Source organism: Muntiacus reevesi, chromosome 5, assembly GCF_963930625.1.
Source record: "Muntiacus reevesi chromosome 5, mMunRee1.1, whole genome shotgun sequence".
Lineage (NCBI taxonomy): Eukaryota > Metazoa > Chordata > Mammalia > Artiodactyla > Cervidae > Muntiacus > Muntiacus reevesi.
This window is the reverse complement of record NC_089253.1, coordinates 25,953,200-25,978,026: the sequence shown is the minus strand read 5'-3', so window position 1 is coordinate 25,978,026 and position 24,827 is coordinate 25,953,200. Positions and strand designations below refer to the sequence as shown.

At 39.3% G+C, this 24,827-nt stretch overlaps 3 protein-coding genes across 3 annotated transcripts; all 3 read left to right on the top strand.

Moving 5' to 3' along the window:
* Window positions 1-8,363: 8,363 nt before the first annotated feature.
* On the top strand, window positions 8,364-10,858 carry LOC136169229 (transmembrane protein 225-like). Its single transcript, XM_065937036.1, is given in 4 exon segments — window positions 8,364-8,539; window positions 9,131-9,279; window positions 9,577-9,711; window positions 10,626-10,858. Coding segments are annotated over 4 exon segments (693 nt in total).
* Window positions 10,859-13,868: 3,010 nt separating this feature from the next.
* On the top strand, window positions 13,869-14,807 carry LOC136169513 (olfactory receptor 8B3-like). Its single transcript, XM_065937295.1, has one exon. It carries the CDS (start codon window positions 13,878-13,880, stop codon window positions 14,805-14,807), a length of 930 nt encoding a protein of 309 aa, XP_065793367.1. The 5' UTR covers window positions 13,869-13,877.
* Window positions 14,808-21,838: 7,031 nt separating this feature from the next.
* Window positions 21,839-22,771, top strand: LOC136168858 (olfactory receptor 8B3-like). Its single transcript, XM_065936573.1, has one exon. The coding sequence runs from the start codon at window positions 21,839-21,841 to the stop codon at window positions 22,769-22,771; it is 933 nt and encodes a 310-aa protein (XP_065792645.1).
* Window positions 22,772-24,827: the final 2,056 nt, after the last annotated feature.

Below are 24,827 nucleotides of genomic sequence, written 5' to 3'. Positions count from 1 at the left end.
TCACTTGTAGGTTTTTCATTCTGACTATAAAATCAAATGTTGGGGGCTAACAGTGCAAATAACTGAGAATATTTGTGCTCACTCAGGCCTTAGGTGCATTTTGGAATTCAAAAGCAATTTAGCAATTTCAAAGCTACGCTTTTAAATAGTTCCCTGTTCTACATACTACTATTAAAACTATGAGAATTGAAAGTATTTTTTAAAAGTGAAATCTAGATCAGCATTGTTCAATAGAAAGATAATGCAGGGTCTTTCCTGGTGGTCTAGTGGTTAAGACACCACCCTTCCAGTGTTAAGGGGTACAGGTGTAAACCCTGGTCGGGGAACAAAGATCCCACATACCACATTGCCAAAAAACTAAAAGGAAAAAAAAATTTTAGAAAAGGAAAGATAATACAGTCACATGAGTGATTATAATGTCCTAGAACCCCATTTTTTAAAAGCAAACACACAAAAAAGTAGCTGAAATCAATTTAATACTGTATTTAATTTGGTATATGCAAAAACATATTTTAACATATAATAATACAAAACTCCTTATGAAGCATCTTGCATTTTTTGTACAAATTTTTGAAATTAATAATGTATTTATATTTACACTACACCTCAAATCATACTACATTGCAAATGCTTGGTGACCACACATGGCTAGTCAGTGGCTATAATATCGGACAGCACAGGTCTAGAATATAATTTTTTAAAAATCAAAGTTGATTGTCAGATAATTGCCCCCTTTTAAAGAAAGGAACCGTTAACACAAAAGTGGCAGAAACAGCACCAAATCACGAGTCAAATACATGTTGTTTCAGTGCCAGCTCTAACAGGGGTACCATCTGATCTATCAGAGAGGCTCTCTGAGCTCATGTTTTAACCTGTAAACAAAAGTAATGAATACTTCTAAAACTTGCCATACAAATTAAACAAGACATTTTGTGCATTGTCCATTGTGTATAAAAGTATTTCTAGTATTAAAATTCCTATTTTAGAGGCTGATGATGTCAGACTAATTCACACATTAGACAGTGTGTGACTTGACTAAGCATAAGTGGACACCACACATCGGAGTCTACGATAGGCGTCCACAGGCTCCTCTCTCCACTCCTGAGGCTCAGTGGCCTGCAAACAGCAGCACCTCTAGCTTACGGGAAAATCAGGAGTCAATTTAGAACCCATTTGTTTTCATTCCTATACAACACGAACATCATGACTGTGAAACTCACCTTCCTCCTCTGAAACTAGCTGAGTATCTTTTCTTTCCCTATTCTCATCACTTTAAGAGGAAAGATGTTAGTTATTCCTTTTCATCTTTACACTAAGAAGAAGCAAGCTTAAATGAATGTGACTTCTGTTCTCAGTTCAAGTATTTTATGCCGAGAAAGATAAAAGCAAGTGTCCCTCAAGGGATTCTGATCTTTGGGGTTTAGTGGCCTGAATATTTGTAAGAATATATCCTATAATATTCTTTTTACAAGTGGAAACCTGTGTAATATCATATTTTCAGAACAGTGCAATTAATATACCCTAATATCAGATACATATTTAGAACACAATGATGAAGAAATAGAATGTGTAAAGGAAAGCATGTAATATTCTCTTAAGAAGCGTTTTAAACTATAGTAGTAGATTTCCAGTCATAGTTTTAATTAAGACATGGGTTAAGTTTTAATTTAAAAAATATAAGAATAATTCAAATATTCCATAAATTTATTCCTACCCCAAAATTATATAACTACTCTTTCTCCCTTAAAAATTTTTGACATGTAGTTGATTTGCAATGTTGTATCAGTTTCAAGTGTACAGTAAAGTTATTCAGTTATATATATATGTCTGTATATATGTATTCATTATCAGATTCTTTTCCTTTATAAATTATTACAAGATATTGAATATTGAATATAGTTCCCTGTGTTATATGGTAGGTCCTTGTTGTTTATCTATTTTTATATGTAGTATTGGGTAGCTGTTAATCCCAAAATCCTAATTTATCCCTCCCTCCCTTTTCAAACCTTTGGTAACCATAAATTTGTTTTCTCTGCCTATTTCTCTTTTGTAAATAAGTTCATTTGTGCAGTTTTTTTAGATTTCACGTATAACTGATATCATATTTGTCTTTTTCTATCTGACTTACTTCACTTAGTGTAATTATCTCTAAGACCATCCTTGTTGCTGCAAATGGTATTTTTCATTCTTTTTTAAAGAATGAGCAATATTCCATTGTATATATTATATATACCACATCTTCTTCATATATTCATCTGACAATGGAAATTTAAGTTACTTCCATGTCTTTTCATTGTTGTTGTTTAGTCACTAAATCATGTCCGACTTTTTTGTGACCCCATGGACTGTAACCTGCCAGGCTCCTCTATACATGGCATTTCCCAGGCAGGAATTCTAGAACGGGTTGTCGTTTCTGCCTCCAGGGGATCTTTCTGACCCAGGAATCGAACTCACATCTCCTACTTGGCAGTCGAAATCTTTACCACTGAGCCACGTCTTGGCTATTTTTAATAGTACTGCTATGAGCATGAGGGTGCATGAATCTTTTCAAATTAGTTTTTGTCTTTCCTGAATATATGTCCAGGAATGGAAAAAATTCGGTCGTATAACTTTAAGTGAAAAATGATGGAATCTTTTAAGTTTATTTATTATTTGGGGAGTTCCTTCACAATCCAGTGATTAGCACTCAGGGCTTTTACTGCTATGACTTTTGGTTTCAATCCCTGGTTGAGGAACTGAGATCCCACAGGTCACAGATCATGGGCATAAGTACTGAGGGTTTCTGCTGCAGATGAGCACACGGAAAGATGACGCAGCATCAGTCCTTTCACTGCCTTGCAGACGAGTGAGGAGCGAACGGGCCAACGCTTTCCTCATCCTGACCAACTGCTGAATGAATGAAGCACCATATCCAGTGCTCTCTTTGGCTTAGAACCGTCACTCCTCATATATCAAGCCCATCCCTGAGGAGACCAGCAAGTCATTATAAAAAGCGGTAGGAACTGGTTGACTTTCAGAGATGAGGCAGAACACTACTGTCTCTATAGCGATAATAGCAGTCTTTAGGGAAGGGTAGGTTTTAAACTGTCTTCAGAAGTAGGGAGAATTCACTTAGGCTGAAGGACACAAAGGGCTATTCAGATGTAAGATAAGCTAATCACCCCCAGATACCTAATTCAATCAGAATACTTTGTTTTTTCTCCAGCATAGAGATCCATGGCCTGAAAAAGAGGTAAGATACACTACTTTATACAAGAAGTTTTTCATTTCCTAGAAAAATCACAAAATGAGATTGGGTGCGTCCCCCAGATTTACTGACATGCAACTGACAAATAAATATTGTGTATGCTTAAAGTGTAAGCTTCCCAGGTGGCCCTAGTGTAAAAGTATCCACATACCAATGCAAGAGATGCAAGAGTCAAGGGTTCAATCTACAGGTTGGGAAGATCCCCTGGAAAAGGAAATGGTAACCCACTTCAGTATTCTTGCCTGGAAAATTTCATGGACAGTGGAGCCTGGTGGGCTATGGTCCATGGGATCTCAGAAGGTCAGACACGACAGGGCAATTGAGTACACACACACATACATACTTAAGGTATAAAAATTGATGATTTGATATATTTTGAGATGATTATCACATTAACACATCAACTACCTTATATGGTGACTGTTTTAAAAATTTTCAGTTATAAGATAAATTCCTGGAATCTGATGTACAGCATGTGAATCTTATTCCTAATACTATTTTGTATACTTGAATTTGGCTAAGAGATCAGCTCTTAATGAAAGGAAATGAGTCCTCAAAGATATGGTTTATGGTACTAGAAGAGTAGATATTTGATACAGTATTCTTGCTTATCCTTAAAATAAAGTATTACAGATAAACATCTGTTCTTATATATGTTCTAGCAAAATTATTGCATAAGGTCTACTGGAGTCAATATTTTATTTTTTATTTTTATAAAAAAAAATTTTGGAGTTAAGTATTTTAAACTGAAAGTTTCAAGCATACCCAAGACATATATGAGCCCTCTACCAGTCCACGAATCACGCATATTGTGAATAGTGTTTAGTAAAATAAACCTCAAATCAGACCATTATGATCCTGTGAGTGTGTGTGTATGTATTTGTCACTGTCTCACCATGCAAGTAGCTTGTTTGGAACTAAAAATTATTTGTAATTTGCTGCAAAATTATCTTGAGGGGTGATACCAGATTGCAAAAAACAATAAATATAATTCAGAGGCAAGGAGAAGTGTTCAAACTATCTCATATTCTTTTTGTAATGTGGATAAGTCAGAGTTAAATGAGCTAAAGCAATGTCTTCACAGTTATGCCAGGCATCCCTCCCAATGTGGAAGGAGATAATCTAGGTGACTCGTTCTGTGTTCTAACTTATGTTTGTTGAATTAAAGGTGAGCTGAGTCCCTATACTTAATCATTAATGTGTTATTTGACTCAGAATAATTATTTCAAATATATCAAATCCTTCTCTGTGGGGCAAAGCAAATCATTGATCTTATTCTCATACAGATAATTATGTAATTTATTTTGGAAATAAATCAATAAGTTTCCATCACAGTTGGAAATTCTTCTGGAGGAGGGCATGGCAACACACTCCAATATTCTCGCCTGGAGAATCTCCATGGACAGAGGAACCTAGCGGGCTACAGTGCATGGGGTTGCAAAAAGTCAGACACGACTGAGCGACTAAGCACATATTCCACCACTGGCATGGTGCAGTCATCCAAAAAAATACTAAGGTGTACATGTACCTCTAGGAGATATTTTTCTTTAATCCTTAGACAGAAAATAACATAGGACTTGGGTTATTAGGATTACGTGAAATAACACGTGAAAATCAGTTCATCTGCTGCTTTGGGGATATCAATATAGAAGATTTTATTGACTTTATACCTGTCACTCTCCTTTGCATCCATGGGGAAAGTTTCTGAAGTGGAATAAAACAGAGATCAAGAAGTTACACAGAGAGACAAGCATTAAGAGTAAACAGAGAATGACTTGGCTGCCATCTCTCTTCTTCCTCTTTTCCTTTATCCAAAAGCCATGGTTTAGGTGCTCTCTCAAGATACAGGAAAGAAGAATATTTAAAGTCATGTGAGCTAGTGAAAAGCCTGGACACTAGAGAGATGATTTTTGTCTTCTCATCTTGTTTTTTAATTTTTTAGCTCTTTTTAAGCTATGACCTTCTGAAGCTTTCTGTTGGGGCGTTCAGGTTTGGAAGGAACCACTGCTCCCTCCAAACCCTGCTCTCATTGTCCTAAGTATAAGCCACCGGGGAGAGTCCCCGCTCCACCACCACCCACAGTGCCTGGCACCCCATGGGCACCCTGGGCTTGCTGCTGCTCCACCAGACACGGCTGCTTTAGCCTGAAGGGAGCCGTGGTCGGTGGAGTGAAGGCATGTTCTTACCCTTGGTCTGCATGACTGTTATGCTTTGCTGGTGTTTATCCAACAAATGGTAATGTAAAGCAACATCTTGTAGAGATTTCTGCCAAAATCAAATGTGGGTTTTTAGATCCCTCAGATACTATGAAAATGAAAAAAAGGAAATGATCCAGGGTCCAATCTCAGTGAGAGCTTCACACTGTGCTCAGGTTTTACCTGTTGGAGGGGAGATAAAGCTAAAGTGGCTCCTTCTAACCCCAGTTGTCTGATTATGCAAATCTGGGGTTGGAAAATGAAATTTTTAATTTCAGTAGCATTCCAATTCAGTTCAGTCACTCAGTCGTGTCCGACTCTTTGAGACACCATGGACCGAAGCATGCCAGGCCTCTCTGTCAATCACCAACTCCCGGAGTTTACCCAAACTCGTGTCCATTGAGTCGGTGATGCTATCCAACCATCTCAGCATTCCAGAGAGGTACATAACCAAGAAACCCTGGACTAGAATGTAGCGAAATGCCACCGCCCAGTTCTGCAGATCAAAATCTGTCCTGAATGTCAAAAGTCCACACCTCAGAAAGACATCTGATGAAGAAGGGGATAGGGAAGCCGAATGACGTGAAAAGTGTCTGAGTAGAAGTACAGACATAGACCATAGACACGCTGTATAGAGACTCCCCACCCATAAACACTGCAGCCATCACCTTCGCTAATTTCCAACAGGCAGAAGGGGATCTTCTGCGTATATATGTGAGCCCCAGGGTTCAGGTTGACCCTCTATGCCTTTCTCTTCAAGAAGATACCAAGAAGAGCTATTTCAGCTACAGGGATCATGATAAAGAGCTATATATTCAGTTGCCTAGAATACATATCCCACGGGCAGGAATCAGACCATCCAGGTCTCAGGTAGTGAGGACTGTTAGCCTGTGGTCTCTCACTCCTAAGCTGAAGGGTATTCCAAGTAGAGTAGAGGAAGGTAGCTATCATACTTTCATTTAGAAGTAAAGGAAAATAAGTATCCATGAGAGAGACCCAGAAACAACACAGTCCTAAACTTGTCCATGGTACCCCAACCCGGGGGACAGAGTCTTAGAGGATACTCTTGTCTTAAAATTGTTTGGCTCAGAGAGGAACTTAATCAAGCTGATAAGTGACACAGACACTGCTTTAGATGAATAATTATTCCATTTTTCTTTTTGGTCTCCAGTGTTCCTGGTGTTTAGGAAAAGATTCTGTTTTTTGAGGGGAAGTGGGAGGGGAGCTGGGCTCCAGGGAGGTGGGGGCGAGGGACGCAGAGATGGGCAGAGAAGGCAGGCCCAGGTGGTCTGGGCACTGACCTTCCTGTGCCGCTGAGAACCTGCATTCATTCCTGCCCTCAGGTGTGTGAGAGGAGCTGGTTTCTTTCTTTCTTTTTTAAAAATAATTCATTTATTTATGGCTGTGCTGGGTCTTTGTTGCTGCATGCGGGCTTCCTCTAGTTGCGGCGAATGGGGGCTACTCTTCATTGCAGTGGACGAGCTTCTCATTGAAATGGCTTCTCTTGCTTCAGAGCAAGGGCTCTGGGTACACGGGCTTCAGTGGATGCACTGCATTGACTCAGTACTTGCAGCTCACAGGCTCTCGAGGGCAGCCTCAGGAGTTGTGGCTCACAGGCTTAGTTGCTCCTCAGCATGTGGGATCTTCCCAGATCAGGGATCAAACCCATGTCCCCTGCATCAGCAGGTGGATTCTTAATCACTGTACCACCAGGTTAAGTCCCAGGAAAAGCTTTAATTGTCCCAGATAGGACTATGTTCATTATTTACTAGTGAATCTTGCAATCATGAATGCTACAATACTATAGTTCCTACTTTCCAAGATACGTTCAAGTGGGAAACATTTGTACATGTGAACACAGTCCCAAATAGATTTCAATGGTGAAGTCAAAATTAACATTAAGAACTGTCTAGTGTGGAAATACATGAGACAGAAGTCAGGAGTGAACCCAAACATAAACCATGGACTTTCGACAATAATAATACATCATTGTAGTTTTATAAATGTAACAAATGTACCTCTTTGGTGGGGATGATGAGAACAAGGAAGGCTGTCCCTGTGTGGAATGTACAGTGAGTATATGAAAAATCTCTGCATCTTCTGCTTAGCTTTGCTGGAAAAACATAACTGCTTTTTAAAATATTATTTTCTTAAACTTGTTTAAATAGGAAAAATTATATGAGATATAGCAAACTCTGTGCACAGATAAACATGGGTCCCCTTAAATCCTGGCATATTAAAGAAGTTTAACTGTTTTAAGAAATTTGAGGGATAAAAAATTAATTGGAAAGGGAAATAATTGAGGTAAAAACTCGACTCCTGTTTTTCCTAACTATATATATCATTTCTTCTCTGACCTGTGTCTCACTAATCCCTCACCTATCTTCAAAACACCCCAGATTATGAGAGGGCATTCTCTTTTGTGATGCTAGCTAGCTGACATCTCACATAGTGATCCAATTCCCTTCTTCATCTCATTGATCCCTATCTAATGTTCATCAGTCCTGGAACATATAATCCTAATGTCTTCCATCATATATGTCTAACCTCTTTCAGGACCTCTAGTTGCTCCTATAGCTGATAGTGTTCTCTGTGTGTGACATCATACCTCCTTCTGTATCTGGTTCCTCTTTCAGGGCCTCTAGGCCACCTGGTGATTCCACTCTAGTAGGTCTCGGAGTCAAGGGTCAGACCAAGATGATTCCATGGCAGTTGGCAGCCGTGAAAACAGACTAGCCCAAATGGAAGAGTGGGAAACAGTACCATTTATCTTCTCTATTCCACAGGCTATTTCAGCTTCTGCCACTGCCATTGCATCAGCAGTCACTAAAAGATTTTGCCCTATTTCTTGTGACTAATCCTATCTGAGAAGAAGCATGTGAGATATTGGTGATGGTCTCCACTTGAAAATTCCAACCACAATGGGGCACATTCTGGTCAGAAAGGTCGAGGCCACCAACATATTCTTCTCCTCCTGGGTCTTAGTATTCTTGGTGGTAGGACTCATCATAGAAGAATGAGCTGAACTGAAGTTGGGACCCCAAAACCCTACGATAAGCCACAATCCATGGATATGTTGTACTTCCCTGTGGCCATCCAGTCAGAACTATTATATGGAAAGAGATAGGTAGAGAATGAGGGTTCATCCTTCCTTGACTTCCATTCATCTCACCATTATCCTCTAGTGCAACCACCTGTGGTTGCAGCGTGCCCACTTTCATAATCAACACAGTCAAGGCCTACCCCCAAAAGCTCAGCATTTGCACATTTTGGAGAAAAGTTTAGAAACTCACAGACTTAATTGATGAAACTCTGAGAAGCCCTGATAGTAACAACAGGGTATCTAGCACATCTAGAATGTGAGGATATAAAAGAAAGGTGACTGGCAGCAAAGAAAACATGTTACATTGCCATTAGAAGAAGAAAAGAGTGTTCAGCAAAAAATGCATTTTGAAATAATAGAAGAGAAAGAAGTTTACAGAGATACAAAGATAGAGAACAGTTTCTTTTGGTTCCGTCTCCCATTTAGCTTAAGACTCCTACCTCTTTCTTGCCCTATCTCTGCTCTTTATTATTTAATCAAATGTTTCACCTCATTCATGTTTACCTAGAGATTTGTGTGCCCCAAGTAGAAATGACCCTAGAAGAAATATCTGTCCTCCTCTCAATACAGTTTCTTCTTTTCAATGGATGGCCTGGAAGTGGTCAGAAACATTCTGATTGTGGTGTTCAGCCTTTCTTTCATGCATAACTTGCTCCTGGGTTTTGCATTCACCTATATGATTCCTCGAACCAAATATACTCTCATTATGACTGCCTGCCTCGCTTTCCTCACAGGTAACTTCCTGTCTTCAGTCACAGGTAACTTCCTGTCTTCCCTAACATAGGATTGGAGGCATACTTGGTTTGTAGGTCCAGGCTGTGGTCTCTGACTAACTCAGCCCTCCCTGTTCTTTGGCTTAGATACACAGCTGCCAAATTGGATCCACCATTCAAGTGGCATGGGCCTTTGGACAAGGTACAGTTGTGTGTGCTTGGGGTTTGGAAGTCAAGCATATCTCGGGTTAAGACTTACGTACGAGAGCCAGGGTCCGTCAGAAGGAATTTTTCTTTCTCCTTTTGTCGGGACATCAGGCATCCTTCTGCTCAGTGCACTCCTACTGTATCACTACATGCTAAATCAAGGTGAATCCACGTATTATTCGAGTTACAAGGTCTCCTGGATCATTTTCACTGCGTACTTAAACATTTTATTGTTATTCACCTCTGGTGAGTGTCTTCAGGGCCCTTGATGGGTGCTAAGAACCAATCCATCTTTGATAGGTGGGAGAGTGAGAGGATGGGAAAGAAAATAGAGGGAAATTTTACCAACCTTTGCATTTTACAGCCTGAGCTACCAGGGAAGTCTCCCAACCTTTGCATTTTAAAGGGCCAGTGGGAAAGTTAGACTCACTCTGAGGATGGTTCCTACAAGGATGTGGGCTGAGTGAGATGTTCAATTCGCTTGCCTCCAAGGGAACCCTTCCTTTCCACCTTTTCTTTCATACCTGCCCCATTCAGAGTGGAGATAACTGCTAACTTCAAGGCTAAAGAGAGTAACTGATAGGGATGTTCACTCATGTGGAGGTAGAGGCCCTGGGGGCATAGTGTCAGGCCAGGACAGCCTGAGGGTAGACAGAATCAGTGTCTGGTGCCCAGTGACCACCTACAAACACCAGGGACTCTTCTAAGAAGCCTTTAAAGTGTCCCTTGGAATTAAACTTCCTAACTCAGAAGCACGGCCTCTGTCAGAAAGAATTCTCAACTGTGTTGAGTTGAGCACTGCCTGTGTGTGCTCAGGCACTCAGTCATGTCCAGCTCTTCCAAGCCCCCATGGACTGCCAGGTTCCTCTGGCCATGAGATTTTCAGGCAAGAGTACTAGAGTGAGTTACCATTTCCTTTTCAAGGGAAGCTTCCCGATGAAGGGATCGAACCCGGGTATCCCGCATTGTAGGCAGATGCTTTTACTCTCTGAGCCACCAGCACTCTCCTGCTAAAGCATCCGCCTCCTGAATGGCTTGGGCCAGTTCAAAGGGAACCATTAGGCTTTAGGTCTGGGCTTCATGGCCCATAGGGAGGGAAGTGTTTCTGTGACTTTTCTATTGTTCCTTCATCACCCTCCCCTGGCTTCTCTTTTTCCCAGGATTCCTCTCTCTCTTACAGTACAAGCAGTCCATCAATGGTTCTGACAGCCTGATCACCATCTGCAAATCTGCCAGAGAAAGTCAAGTTATGGAGCAACATGGGGTTTCTATCAAAGTTGTCTCATTACCAGCAGGTACTGCAATGCCTCGTAGTATTGTCCGGGTACATTCTGCCCACATGAAAGAAGATTCTCCAAAAAGACCACACGTCCAAGCACATTGTGCAACCTAGGCTCTATGATTTGACAATTTATCTATTAGTATATGTGCATCTTAATGGCAACAGCTTGTGCATATGTGGTGTGTGAAGGTCCAGCTGTATGGTCTGGTTTGGAATTGTGTAAATGACTATAACTGGATTGGGGTCTATAAGAAGATCCACAAGATCTTTAAAGATCTTCTTTAAAAAATTGTTTTACCCTGACCAGGTTTTATTTGTTCTCACCATTTAATAGCATCTGTTACTAATATAATAAATATCATCATATAACTGATACTTGCTGTATTTTTAACTTTATATATCACGACGATTTGGAATAATGTATATTACCTTTAGTCTCATTGAGTTTATTGTAAAATATTTCAACCCTTCAGAAAAAACACAAAACAACATGATAAATACCTGTGTATACATCACCCAACTCTCACATTATAGACATAACTGATATTCCCCTAATTGTTTTTTTAATCTTAATTCCCTCATTTGTTTTACTGTAAAACACCTTTAATGATGCATTGTTGATAATTTTACATTCATGTCATCTTTCCTACAACTTTATGCATCTATAAAAATTGTAGAGAGTAGCTATGCAAGCATTCAAAGATCATTAAATATTGTACTGTACAGATCATTTTTAGCAACTCGCTTTTTTCACTTGACTCTATGGTTTTGTGATTCATTGATAAGTTTTGTTCTACTTCATCCATTCAGACTACTGTTAAGTTTTCCCCTTTAGGGATATAATGTGAAATACTCATTTTCCAGTTGATGAAAAACTAGCAGTTTTTTTTGATGTTGTTTTGTCGCTAAGTTGTATGCGACTCTTTTGTGACCCCATGGACGGTAGTCCACCAGTCTCCTCTAGCCATGGGATTCTCCAGGAAAGAATATTGGAGTAGGTTGCCATTCCCTTTTCTATGGGATCTTCCTGACCCAGGAATTGAACCCATGTTTCCTGCATTGGTAGGCAGATTCTTCACCACTGAGCCACCAGGGCAGCCTTATTTTCTTTATTCTGTTAAAAATAGTGCTGATGTGAATATTATTATATGAAGTGCCATGAGTTCTCTCTTACCATGAGCTAGAGTTTCTCTTGGGTGTTTAGGACTAGACCAGCTGTTTCAGAGAGTGTGTTCAATATGATAACTACCTGTGTTATTGTTGTTCATTTGCTGTTGTGTCTGACTCTTTGCAACCCCATGGACTGCAGCACACCAGGATACCCTGTACTTCACTATCTCCCACAGTTTGCTCAAACTCATGTCCATTGAGTCAGTGACGCTCTCTAACCATCTCATCTTCTGCTGCTTCCTTATCCTTTTGCCTTCAATCTTTCCCAGCATCACGGTCTTGTCCAATGAGTTGGTTCTTCACATCAGGTAGCCAAAGTATTGAGCTTCAGCTCCAGCATCAGTTCTTCCAATGAATATTCAGGGTTGAATTCCTTTAGGATTGACTCATTTGACCTTCTTGCAGTCCAAGAGACTCTCAAGAGTCTTCTCCAGCACCACAACTCGAAAGCATCAATTCTTCCACACTCAGGCTTCTTATTTGTAACAAATACTAAAGTGTTTCTTTATATATGTGTACTTTTCTTAAACCATAAGCTCCTAGAAGGCATAGGATTGTCCCCTAATAATTCCTCAGCATCTGAAATAGTACCTATCAGAAACCCACCAAAGTGTAGGCCCTAAGAACTGAGGCCCCCGAGCATAACTTACTGATGTTTTCCCTGCCCTACACTCAGGTCTACAAAGAAAAACATTGACTTAATTGCCTGTGGGGTAATAATTCTATTGTAACATCTAAAATTGGTCCCAAGAAACACGGGGAAAAGGGATTTTCATTCCTTCAGTGTTTATTAAGTAAATATTTATTCAATACCTACTGTATATGCCTGGTGTTACTCTAAGTTGTTACAAAAATAGCACTGAACTAAATAGACAAAATCACTGCCCATATGTAACTTAGATTCCAATGCACCTGAGCATATCAATGTGTGTGTATGTGTTGTGAGAAAACAAACTAATTGAACAAATAAGTGACTAGTATTTCATAGATGGGTAGGTGCTGTGCATTCAGGAAAGGTCACCTGCTTTTCTATTTAAGAATGTGCCCCATTTGTCAACAAACAAAAATGTGCGCAAAATGGTTTACTTCCAATACATCACTGTTATAGTGAACTCAGCTGAAATGCAGAGTAGGTAGTTTCTCTTTGCTACAAATCATGATCTCTAGGGAAAACACAATGAAAACCTAAGACTTTTAAGTTTTAATCAGGTCCCTAGGATTTCCCAATTCACAATAACCCCTGGGTCATATTAGCAGGTGGCTCCCAGGGCACCAGCAGATGCTATTTCGACCCGATAGACTGGAGTGGACACTCTGCAGAGCCACCATCAGAAACCACGACCTGTAACTCATGGCACTTCAGAGCCTGAGGTACCGAGGTCTGTGCTCTGACTCTCTCAGTCCAAAACGCACTCAAAACAGAAACAATAGCAAAGAAGAAGAATTTATGTTCTGGGATGTTCATCTCTAAAATTCATCAGAGCCACTTGCTCTTCCTTGAAAATAAGGAAGCAGAGGTAGCAAGTCCCAACACTGAAGTCTCCATACAGAAGGGTGAGTGTTGAATTTTATCTGTCCTGTTACTCATCTTCTAAACCTCATCTGTGGAAGCCAAGGATTCCCTGAAATGACAGCTTCCTCTTTGCTGAGATGACCACTGATCATCTGGTGGGCCTGGTAACTGTCAGAGCAGAAGCAGAGCAGAGAGGCTGCTGTCATGAGGTTCAGGGTCACTGAATCTTATCCCTGTAAAACTTGCCCATTAGTGTTTTTGATACACTTCTTTAAAAGTTTCCTCAGCCTTTATACAGAGGAGAAAACAAAGGCACACAGAAGGGTGGGCTGGGGTTCCTTCTCGCATTCTGGGTCTCTCTCATTAGAGTGGGGCTGGGTGGAGAGAGCGGGGTACTCATTTTAACGTTACCCTCTGTCCTGTTCTCCAGGTGTGCCCTAGGGAAGAATGGCCCCAGAGAATGACTCTTCAGTGACTGAGTTTATCCTGCTGGGTTTAACACAGAAGCCAGAACTCCAGCTGCCTCTCTTTTTCATTTTCTTAGCAATTTATGTGGTCACTGTGGTGGGGAATGTTGGCTTGATTATTCTTATTGCTCTGAACCCTCACCTACACACTCCCATGTACTACTTTCTCTTCAACCTTTCCTTCATTGATCTCTGCCACTCCTCTGTCATTACCCCTAAAATGCTGATGAGTTTTGTGAGCCAAACCATCATCTCTTATGCAGAGTGCATGACTCAGCTGTGTTTCTTCTCCTTCTTTGTTATTGATGAATGCTATATCTTGACATCAATGGCCTATGACCGATACGTGGCCATCTGTAAGCCCCTGCTCTACAAGGTCTCCATGTCCCATCAGGTCTGCCTCATGCTGATGGTGGGTGTATACACGATGGGGCTTGTGGGTGCCATGGCCAATACTGGGTGCATGCTGCGACTCTCCTTCTGCGATGGAAACATCATCAATCACTACATGTGTGACATTCCTCCTCTCCTCCAGCTCTCCTGCACAACCACCTCCATCAATGAGTTGGAGATTTTCATTGTGGTGGGTCTCAATGTCATAGTGCCCAGTGTCACCATCTCCATTTCTTACACCTTGATCCTCTTGAACATCCTTCATATCCGTTCTGCAGAGGGTAGGTCCAAAGCCTTCAGTACCTGCAGCTCCCACATAATTGTGGTTTCTCTTTTCTTCGGATCATCTGCATTCATGTATCTTAAGCCTTTTCCTGCTCGGTCTCCGGATGAAGATAAAGTGTCCACAATTTTTTACACCATTGTGGGGCCAATGGTGAATCCTTTCATCTACAGTTTGAGGAACAAAGATGTCCAAATTGCATTGAGAAAGACCTTGAAGAAAAGAGTATTCTGAATGAAAATTTTGTTAGTTATTGATGCCACATCTTAGTATGGACAGACAATGTATAAAGACATGGAAAACATAGAAATTAAAGTAGAAATGCAAATGATTTAAATCATAGCATAAATTAAGCTCATTATATAAATCACTTCATAAGAAAAATCACTATAAGGAAAAGGAGGATCAGCTCTTCATCCTTTCATAGGAAATAGGGGAAGTTGTCATTGTTCAACTTATTTTCAGAGCCTATAAGGTTTTAAATTGAGAAAGTTGAATGGTAATATATCAAGTAATGGTAAGATTGTCAGATTTCTCATGGGGGGTAGAGAAGAAGAGGGTAGGGAGAATTGAGAGAGTGGCATTGACATATATACACTACTGTGTGTAAAATGGATGGCTAGTCGGAAGCTGCCGTATGGCACAGGGAGCTCAGCTTGATGTTCTGTGATGACCTAGAGGGGTGGGGTATATGGTGGAAGGGAGGCTCGAGAGGGAGGGGATATATGTATACACATAGCTGATTTGTGATATTGTACAGCAGAAGCTAACACAACATTGTAAAGCATTTATACTCCCATTTTAAAAAATAAATAAAATGAAATAAAATTTTAAATAAAGATTTCAAAAGTTTCTCTTTAGGTGTCCCCGGGGACATCAGGTACAAATAATATAGTTTACTTAATCAACAAATTGAAACTGAGCACCTATTCTGTCTCAGTTTGTGTTTTTAAACAGCAGAGATACCACTGTGAACAAGGCAATGTTTGTGCTCCCGTAAGGCTAATTGTCTACGGGAAGGTGGAGGTGGGGTGCAAGCGGGCAGCAGGAGGAGTCAGATTATGAGCAAATAAACAGATACACCTGTATAGATGGGAAAGGACACGCAAAGACTTGAATTAAGGAGATGGTACAGGAAGTAACCATGGTTACTGCAGACTGGGTGTTCAGGAAGGATTTTTCTGAGAAGAAGACATTTTAACTGAGAAGAGGAAAATTGGACACACAGAGAGATAAGAATATTCTTCACAGGGGAAAATCCACATGGGGACACTGGGACAGAGTGGTTATCTGCAGGCCAAGGAGAAAACAAACCTGCCAACACCTTGATCCTGAACTTAAAGCTTCCAGAACTGTGACAAATAAATTCCTATTTTTTAAGCCGCCTAGTATAGCATTTCTTTATAATAGCCCTAACAAACTAATGCATGGACTATTTACTGAACACTATGAAATATTTTTAAAAGAGTTGGGGCTTATGATATAAACATCTTTTTTTAATGCTAAATATAGTCACATCAAATTTAATGGTCAAAAAGCCGTCCCTAACAAACTTACTTTTACTGAAAGACTAGGCTCTCTTTACTTGAGTTTCTTCATTAATTCACTGAATTTCAAGACTGTATTAAAAATGATATTCATCAAAATGTCAGGAAGTGAATAGTTTTATGTTTGTGCAGTTAGTACTTTCAGAGCAAATTTTCCTGGAATTCAGGTCATAGGACAAGTCTTGGAAAGGTCAGGATGGAGGAGGCAAGCTCCTCTCTGCCCCCGATTTCCTGGGGGGAAGTCGCAGGAAGGCCAGTCTCAGAGCCAGCAGGCTGCAGCAACTGCTTTCCTCTTTCTGCTGTTCTTAGCTACCACAAGCATCCAGGCTGTGGGTGAAAGAGAAACCCGTTCATTGTTCAATGTGAGCTTGAGAAAAATGTACATACTACTGTTGCCGGATGCTATTTCATCTCCCAATTTCAATTGGATCCTTACAGTGTTTCTACCTGCTTAATTATTATCATTCTGTAATGCCTCTTCTTTATTAAAGATTAAATGTCCCTGGTAAGCTTCCTATGTCCTTAAAGTATGTTTTCTGAAATTAATATAGCGACCCCAGATTTCTTTCGAGTGTTACCATGGTATGTATTTCTCCATCTTCTTACTCTTAACTTAAATCTTTACATTTAAAATGAGTTTCTTCTAGACAGTGCATATTTGGTGTTTCTTTCATTATCCACTATGGAAATTTGCCTTTTTATCGGTGTATCTGTACGACATACATTTAAAGTGACTGCAAAGCTTTCTCAACTCACGATGGGGTTCTGGGTCTGTGTCATGGCTTAGCCTAGCCTCCCTTCAATGTGTTCAGCATACTTACATTAGCCTACAGTTGGGCAAAATCATCTAACATAAAGCTAGAATGTTGTTTTGATTAAAATATGCAAAGAAAAAAAGCTATTTATAATAAAGTGTTGCATAGCTCATGTAATTTATTGAATACTGTGCTGAAAGTCAAAGGCTTTGCAATTGGAAGAGTATGGATTGTTTACCCTCATGGTCGAATGATTGATGGAGAATTGCAGCTTGTGGCATTTGACCCATATTTGCTTTAGACCCATGGTGAAGTTGAAAAATCGTAAATCAAACAGTCCTAAGTCGGGGACCATCTGCATTAATAAACCTGAGTTAATATCATGCTTATAAGTGTTTCCTACTTGTGCACATGATGCGTTCTTTGTTTCTTAATCTTCCCCTTTGTTTTCTTATTCTCCAGATTTAATTGAGTATCTTCTGTTATTCCATTTTATCTCCTATCCTAATATATCAATTATCCTTCTTTTAAAATATTTACACTGGTTATCCTAAAGTTTACAATACATGTTTTAATTTAATCGAATCCACTTTCTAATAACTCTATACAACATCATCTGTAGTGCAGGGAGCTTGGACGGTTTCTACTTATTTCCCTCTGTGCTCCTATGACATTGAGGTTATTCATTTCACAGAACCATGTTGTAATTACTAATGCATTGTTGCTACTGTTATTTTAAACACACAATTATCTGTTAGATAAATTAAGAAGAATAAGATAAACTTTTTAAGACTACTTTTTCCCTCTGATGCTCTTTTTTAAATGTCAGTTCAAGCTTCTGACATATATTCCTTTTCATTTGCCTAAAAAACTTATTTTAGTATTTTCTGCAAGGTAGTTCTGTTGACAACAGACTCTCTCAGATTTTGTTTGTCTGAGAAGGTCATCATTTCACTTTCCAGTTGAAGGATAATATTATTGGATTTAAAATTACAGATTGGTGATTTTTTCAACACTTTAAATGTTTCACTCCATTCTTTTTGACTGCATAGTTTCCCGTGAGAGTCCCTCTGTAATTCTTGTCTCTGATCCTTATGGGTAAAACACTTCTCGCCCTTGGCTTCTTTAAGATTTTGTTGTTGTTGTTGCTGTTTTGTTTTGTTGAAATATACTTGATGTAAATATTATGTTATTTTCTGGTGTACAGCATAGTGATTCAATATTTGAACACATTATGAAAGTGTCACCATGATCAGTCTGGTTACCATCTGTCCTCATACAAAATTATTATAGTTTTATTGACCGTTTTTCTTATGTTGTATATTCCCATGACATTTATTTTATAATTGGATGTTTGCACCTCTTAATTCCCTTCACCTATTTCTCTCATCCCCCACACCATCTCCTCTGGCAACTGCTCATTTGTTCTCTGTATGTGTGAGTCTAATTTTTGTTTTGTTTTTTAGCGTTCACATATGAGATCATACATTATTGTCTTTCTCTGACTTATTTCAATTAGAGGTATCCATAACATAAACGGCAATATTTCATTCTTTTTTATGACTAAGCGACGCTGCAGTACTCCATACCAATATTTATTCATTTGTCTGTCAGTGGACACTCTGTCACCATCTTGTCCTTTTTTCTATTTTAAACTTCTTAATTTTATATTTTACATGAGTACCTATGACTCATTTTGTGACAATTTTGTTAATGTTGTGAGGTACACATTGAGTTTCTTTGTGTATTTATTTGCTTTTTGTGTATCTAATTATTCCTGCTTCACTGTGTAAAAAGCCTGTCATTACTTCTTTAGATTGCCTTTGTCTTTTTGTCAAAATTATTGTTTCTGATGTATGTGCGTCTATTTCTGGACTCTGTATTTCAATCCATGGAACTATGCATTCTTTGGACTATTGTATTTTTTTATTATTGAGTGAAAGAGTGGTCTATGCATTTTGGATGCTAAAAACATGTGCATGCCTGCCCAGTTGTGTCCCACTCTTTGCAACCCCATAGACTACAGCCCGCCAGGCTCCTCTGTTCATGGGATTCTCCAGGCAGGAATACTTGAAGGGGATGCCATTTTCTCCTCCAGGGGCTCTTCATGTCCCAGAGATTGAACCTGTGTCTGCTTTAAAAAAAAAAAAAAAAAAAAAAGTGTTTCCCAGGTGACAGTAGAGGTAAAGAATTTGCCTGCCGAAGTATTTTGGATATCGTGGTGGTTTAGTAACTAAGTCGTGTCCAACTCTTGTGACCTCATGGACTGTAGCCCACCAGGTCCCTTTGTCAATAAGACTTTCCAAGCAGTAATACTGGAGTGAGTTGCCATTCCCCTCTCCAGGGGATCTTCCTGACCCAGGGATCGAACCCAGGTCTCCTGCACTGCAGGCAGATTCTTTATCAACTAAACTACCAGGGAAGCCCATTTGGATACTAGGTCCTTATCAAACATATTTCTCTCATTCTATTTGCTGTTGTTTTTGTCTTTTTTTTTTTTAACCATCTTGATGATGTGTTTTGGAGGCACTCATATTTTGAGCAGTGTGAAAAGTTAAAGAGACTGGCACTTTCAGACTAAGAAGGAAACCTTCTCACTTGACTTTATAGTATCTCACTTGACTTTTTCTTTACTTTTATCCAAAACTGAATCATAGTTTTGATAGTTGTGTTTTTATTGCAGTGTTCCAGTGTGCCTTTATTACAGTATTTCAACTGCCCATTGGGTAGCTTAAGATCATGGAACATTTTAAACTAGGAAGGAACAGATCTGTGCTTTCAGAACTTATTCTAACATCTGCGTCCATAGCCAAATAAGAGGGAGTTTGTGGGAAAACCTAGAGCTGGGGACACCATATTTCAGCATGTAGTTCAATAGTTCAATAAAAAACTAAAGTCAGTGTGGCTGTAGACCCTAATGCTGAGCATGTGAGAAATGTGAGAAATACTCAGAAGGCTTTCACCAAAGAACAATGTAACTTACAGAGTTATTTATGCAGGGCCTGCTATGGACTCTGCACTATACACAGCACTGTGAGAAAAGTAATAAGACAGAAGACATGTTTGTCCTTATAGATCTTATAGTGTCTAGGGGGACACAGGAATTAAAGGGGAAAATGAATGCCTGGTGAGTGTTATGACAGAGGACCTATTGGAAGTTTTGACAACATATATTATAATAGCTGATATTGTTTGACTATATACCACTTGACTGGTACTATTATAACCAATTTTTGTACAGTTTTTAATTTCATCATCAAGAGAGTACAATGAAAAAGATGCTATCATTATCATCATTATTTTAGAAATCATGAACTTGAGGCATGCAGTTTAAGCACTGTGCCCAAGTTAGTAAGCATGGTGGTAGGACTCAAAGCCATATGATGAGAAGGAATTGATGACCTCAGTTAATGAAATAACAATACATTTAAGGACTCAGCTAGATCCTCAGTTAGAAATTTCCAGTAGGGGTTTAAACATAAAAACTTTAGAATGGAGAAAGTAACTCAAAAAATTTTGAGATAACTCTTGAAAGATAGTAACAGAAATCAGTTACTAGGGTCTTTGCAAAATTTATAGTAAAGATATGAAGAAACCTATAAGTACTCTCTGGAAATTTTCCACTTAGGATGTGGAAAGACACAGAGTAAGAAACTGTAAATAGATTTTTCTAAAGTGATGAAGATGATAGGAAGATGGGAGTCTACTTTTATCTCTGCCTTGGGGAATGTACAGTCCCTGGAGTGATGTGTAAACTGGATTCAAATACTGGGTCCCTAGAGAACTAAACAGAGAACATGGTCCAAACTGTAAACCCAACTCCCTTATTTCTTTGCACACACATAGACTGTATTCCCTGGGGAGAGACTGAGTAAGCTTCCACCCTGTTTATAATCAAGCATGCTGCATCATTAAATCACAGTCTTCTGTGTCTTATCAAGTAGCAAACCTGATAACAATGCTGTTAATTTTCCCCTGCTTCTTAAGAAGACTTGAAGTCATAATCTGAAATTAACATTTGTGTGTGTTGTGTGTAGGTCAGAAAGATTTCCAGGGCATATCTGAAATTCAGTCTGCGCTGCATCCTTTTAGAATTTAAGGACCCTCAAACCTGAAACTGCTTTTCCAGAACTACAGAGTTAGCACCAAAGAGGGTGAGTTTCTGAATTCTGTTGATTTAATGTCTGTCCTGTTTTGAGATGGAAGACCAGAGGTACAAGATCTGCCACTTTCATTTCCCTTGTGTGCAGTCCTGAGATTTAAGTGAAACTGTCAGGGGAGTATGTTCACAGGCGATCAAAGAGGGTTCAGAGATTAAGAGGCTCAGAAAATGCAGTATCTCAGTCAGTAAGTTCCTTCTACCTGAATGGACTCTCACTTTTCTACATTTATGGATTTTATTCTGTGAAATGGAACACTAACTTAACCTCCTCTAGCCTTTTGTTCCTTAGTTTTTGTTTAGAGACACCGTGGTTCCCACTCCACCATGTCTATAATGTATTAGAGGTCAGCACCAGGGAGCTAGGGTATCTGCCTTCTAATTTTACTGGCGATCGCTTCTTGGCCTTTTGGCTAAGATCAGGTGTAATTTTACTGGTGAGGGGAGGGCTTAAGTGAATGAAGAAACGATGAGATGTGAGAAGGAAGATTCTGTCCTGGCACATCCGTGTCTCTTCTCTTTAGTTTTCTCTGGCATATTTTGCATATGGCAGCACTTCACTCTCTCTGTAGGCTGTTTGCGATGTTCTTTGTGTAATTTACATCTCAAGCCTCTGGTGAGGGAATGTCTATGTCACTGATTATCATGATAACGGTAAAGGCAGATTCTATGGGTCCAGGTTGGCTAGTCTCAGACATGCTCAGTATATACACTTTCATGTAAGATGAGATAATTGTCAGAAGGCCTGAGTTGTTCTCTAATGTTACCCTTTTCTCCTGTGTCCACAGATTCCCTTAGCGAAGAATGGCTCCTGGAAATGGTTCTTTTGTGGCTGAATTCATTCTGGTGGGGTTAACAGACCAACCAGATCTTCAACTTCTCTTGTTCTTCCTGTTTCTAGTAATATACATGGTCACTGTGTTGGGAAATTTTGGCTTGTTAACACTAATTGTGCTGAGTTCACACCTACACACTGCCATGTACTTTTTCCTCTTTAACTTGTCCTTCATAGACCTGTGTTATTCTTCTGTATTTACACCCAAAATGCTGGTAGATTTTTTGTCAAAGAAGAATATGATCTCTTATATGGAGTGCATGACTCAGCTCTACTTTTTCTGTTTTTTTGTCGTTTCTGAATGCTATGTGTTGACATCAATGGCCTATGACCGCTATGTGGCCATCTGTAAGCCACTTTTGTATAATGTTGCCATGTCCCCTAAAGTGTGTTCCAGCCTTATGTTTGGTTCATACTTGATGGCATTTTCTGGTGCCATGGCTCACACTGGATGCATGCTGAGACTGACCTTCTGTGATGCAAACTCCATCAACCACTATTTCTGTGACATCCTCCCACTGCTCCAGCTCTCCTGCACAAGTACTTACGTGAATGAACTGGTGGTTTTCATTGTGGTGGGTATCAATATTATTGTGCCCAGTCTCATGATCTTTGTCTCTTATGGTCTCATCCTCTCCAACATCATCCAAATATGCTCCACAGAGGGCAGGTCCAAAGCCTTCAGCACCTGCAGTTCCCACATAATTGCTGTTTCTCTGTTTTTTGGTTCAGGGGCAATCATGTATCTTAAACCATCATCTGCTGGGTCCATGCATGTGGGGAAAATCTCTTCTGTCTTTTACACCAATGTGGTTCCCATGATGAATCCCTTAATCTACAGCTTGAGGAACAAAGATGTTAAACTTGCTCTGAGGAAAACCCTGGGAAGGAGAAAATTTTGATTAGAATCAATGTCTCTGTGCAGGTTGTCATAGGACAGGAGATTCCATGTGTTTATTTTTAACAGTTTTAGTGGCAGCTTTCTCATCCTATTTCTCACCACGGAGAAGGAAATCTGAGTCTTCTCTCAAATTGTTCCAATTTTTAGGTCTTTTCGTCGCCATTTTCACAATTTTCTTATGTTTTCTTTATGTTTTTCATTTAAGAGAAGCATTAAGAAATAAATTATTCTCTTTTATTTTAAAATTATCATTATGGATTTTTTCACTTGGAAGATGAACGGTACTGCTAACAATCAATAAAGTAGCACTAGTGTGAGTTTAAAGTCTGTTTAAAGCCTGATTTTGAATGATCAATAAAGTAACACCTTGCACATTGGGGGATTTCTTAAATGCCACTAGTGCCACTGGAAGCATGAATCAGATAATCTGTCCTCTTTTCTTTCTCCCTACTGTGGTCAGGACTATGACTCAAATGCCAGTTTCACAATTATAGCAGGTTCCATAAAAACTATGTAATATACCCCACTTTGTAGCTGTGAACATCATTCATTAACCTGGTTTCATATTTACCTCAGAGATTTCATACTTACCTTCTACAGTCAAAGAAGCACAACAGATTTTCAATATATATTTAACATATGGATAGAATACTGAAAGAAATATTATTCATTTAGTTAAAACCACACAACTGTTTTATTATAAAAGAAAGTCTAGAATAGACTATAAGTCTCATATTTTAAGTCTACTCTTTCTATTATACTCTTTGCATAACACATATGAAAAAACATTTCCTTTGAAAGTTGACTTTTTATATAAAAAATGAAATATTTTCAGGATCTTGTAATTTATACAACAGAGCATGGGAGGAAAATTTTTCATGAATGTGTCATTTGTCCATGGTCCAAAGAGACACAGTCAGTAAGTAAGAAGTCCCTCAAGAGAATGGACAATGAGATTTAGAAATTGTATTTCATTCTGAATCTGTATCTTGAGCTGTAGAATACTGTAATTATCCTCCACTATCCATAAAGATTCCATTAAAACTTATAATACACAATGACCACACATTAACAGTGATTTTAGAATGAAGACCAATTCGTGGGGAACCAGGAAGAGAAAGGATGACCTCTTAAAAAGATAACAGAGTTACTGTTAATCAAAACTCAAATTAGGAGGAATGAATAAAATGTAAATGGTAAGGAAAAAACAAACTTTTTCTATGACTCTCTTCTTTCTGGAAGATACTCAAAATATTATGAGGGTCATTAAAGCTTAAGTTATTTAATATTAAAAAGTTAAACTGAAAGGACTCCTTTCAGGAAAACAAACAAAACCACTCCTTGTTTTGTTGGCTTCTTTATGCTACTCTTATATGGATTTTTTTAGTACAAAGTCCACAGATGGCACCTGGAAGAGCAAAGGCAATTTGAAAGAAGTAGTTAATGAATAAGCTAATTATTACCATATCTTTTTTAGAATTAGATGTTGTTGTTTTTTTTTCTTTTGAGAAAACAGGCAAAAAGATGATCACTCAAAAATCCTTATTATGATACCAAGAGAGAATTTAAACATGTAGGAAAACAACACTGAATTTTCATTGGAAGGGTGGGTGTAAAGCTGAAGCTCCAATACTTTGGCCACCTGATGTGAAGAGCCGACTCGTTGGAAAAGATCCTAATGCTGGGAAAGATTGAGGGCAGCAGGAGAAGGGATAATAGGGAATGAGACAGTTGGATGGCATCACCAACCCAATGAACATGAGTTTGTGCAAACTCCAGGTCTTTGCTGGCGGCTCAGATGGCAAAGAGTTTGCCTGCAGTGCAAGAGACCCAGGTTCGATCCCTGGGTCAGGAAGATCCCTTGGAGAAGGAAATAGCAACCCACTCCAGTATTCCTGCCTGGAAAATCCCATGGACAAAGGAGCCTGGTGGGCTACAGTCCATGGGGTCGCAAAGAGCCAGACATGACTGAACAACTTCACCTGAGCAAATTCTGGGAGATGGTAAAGAATAGGGAAGCATGGCCTGCTGCAGTCCATGGGGGTCACAAAGAGTAA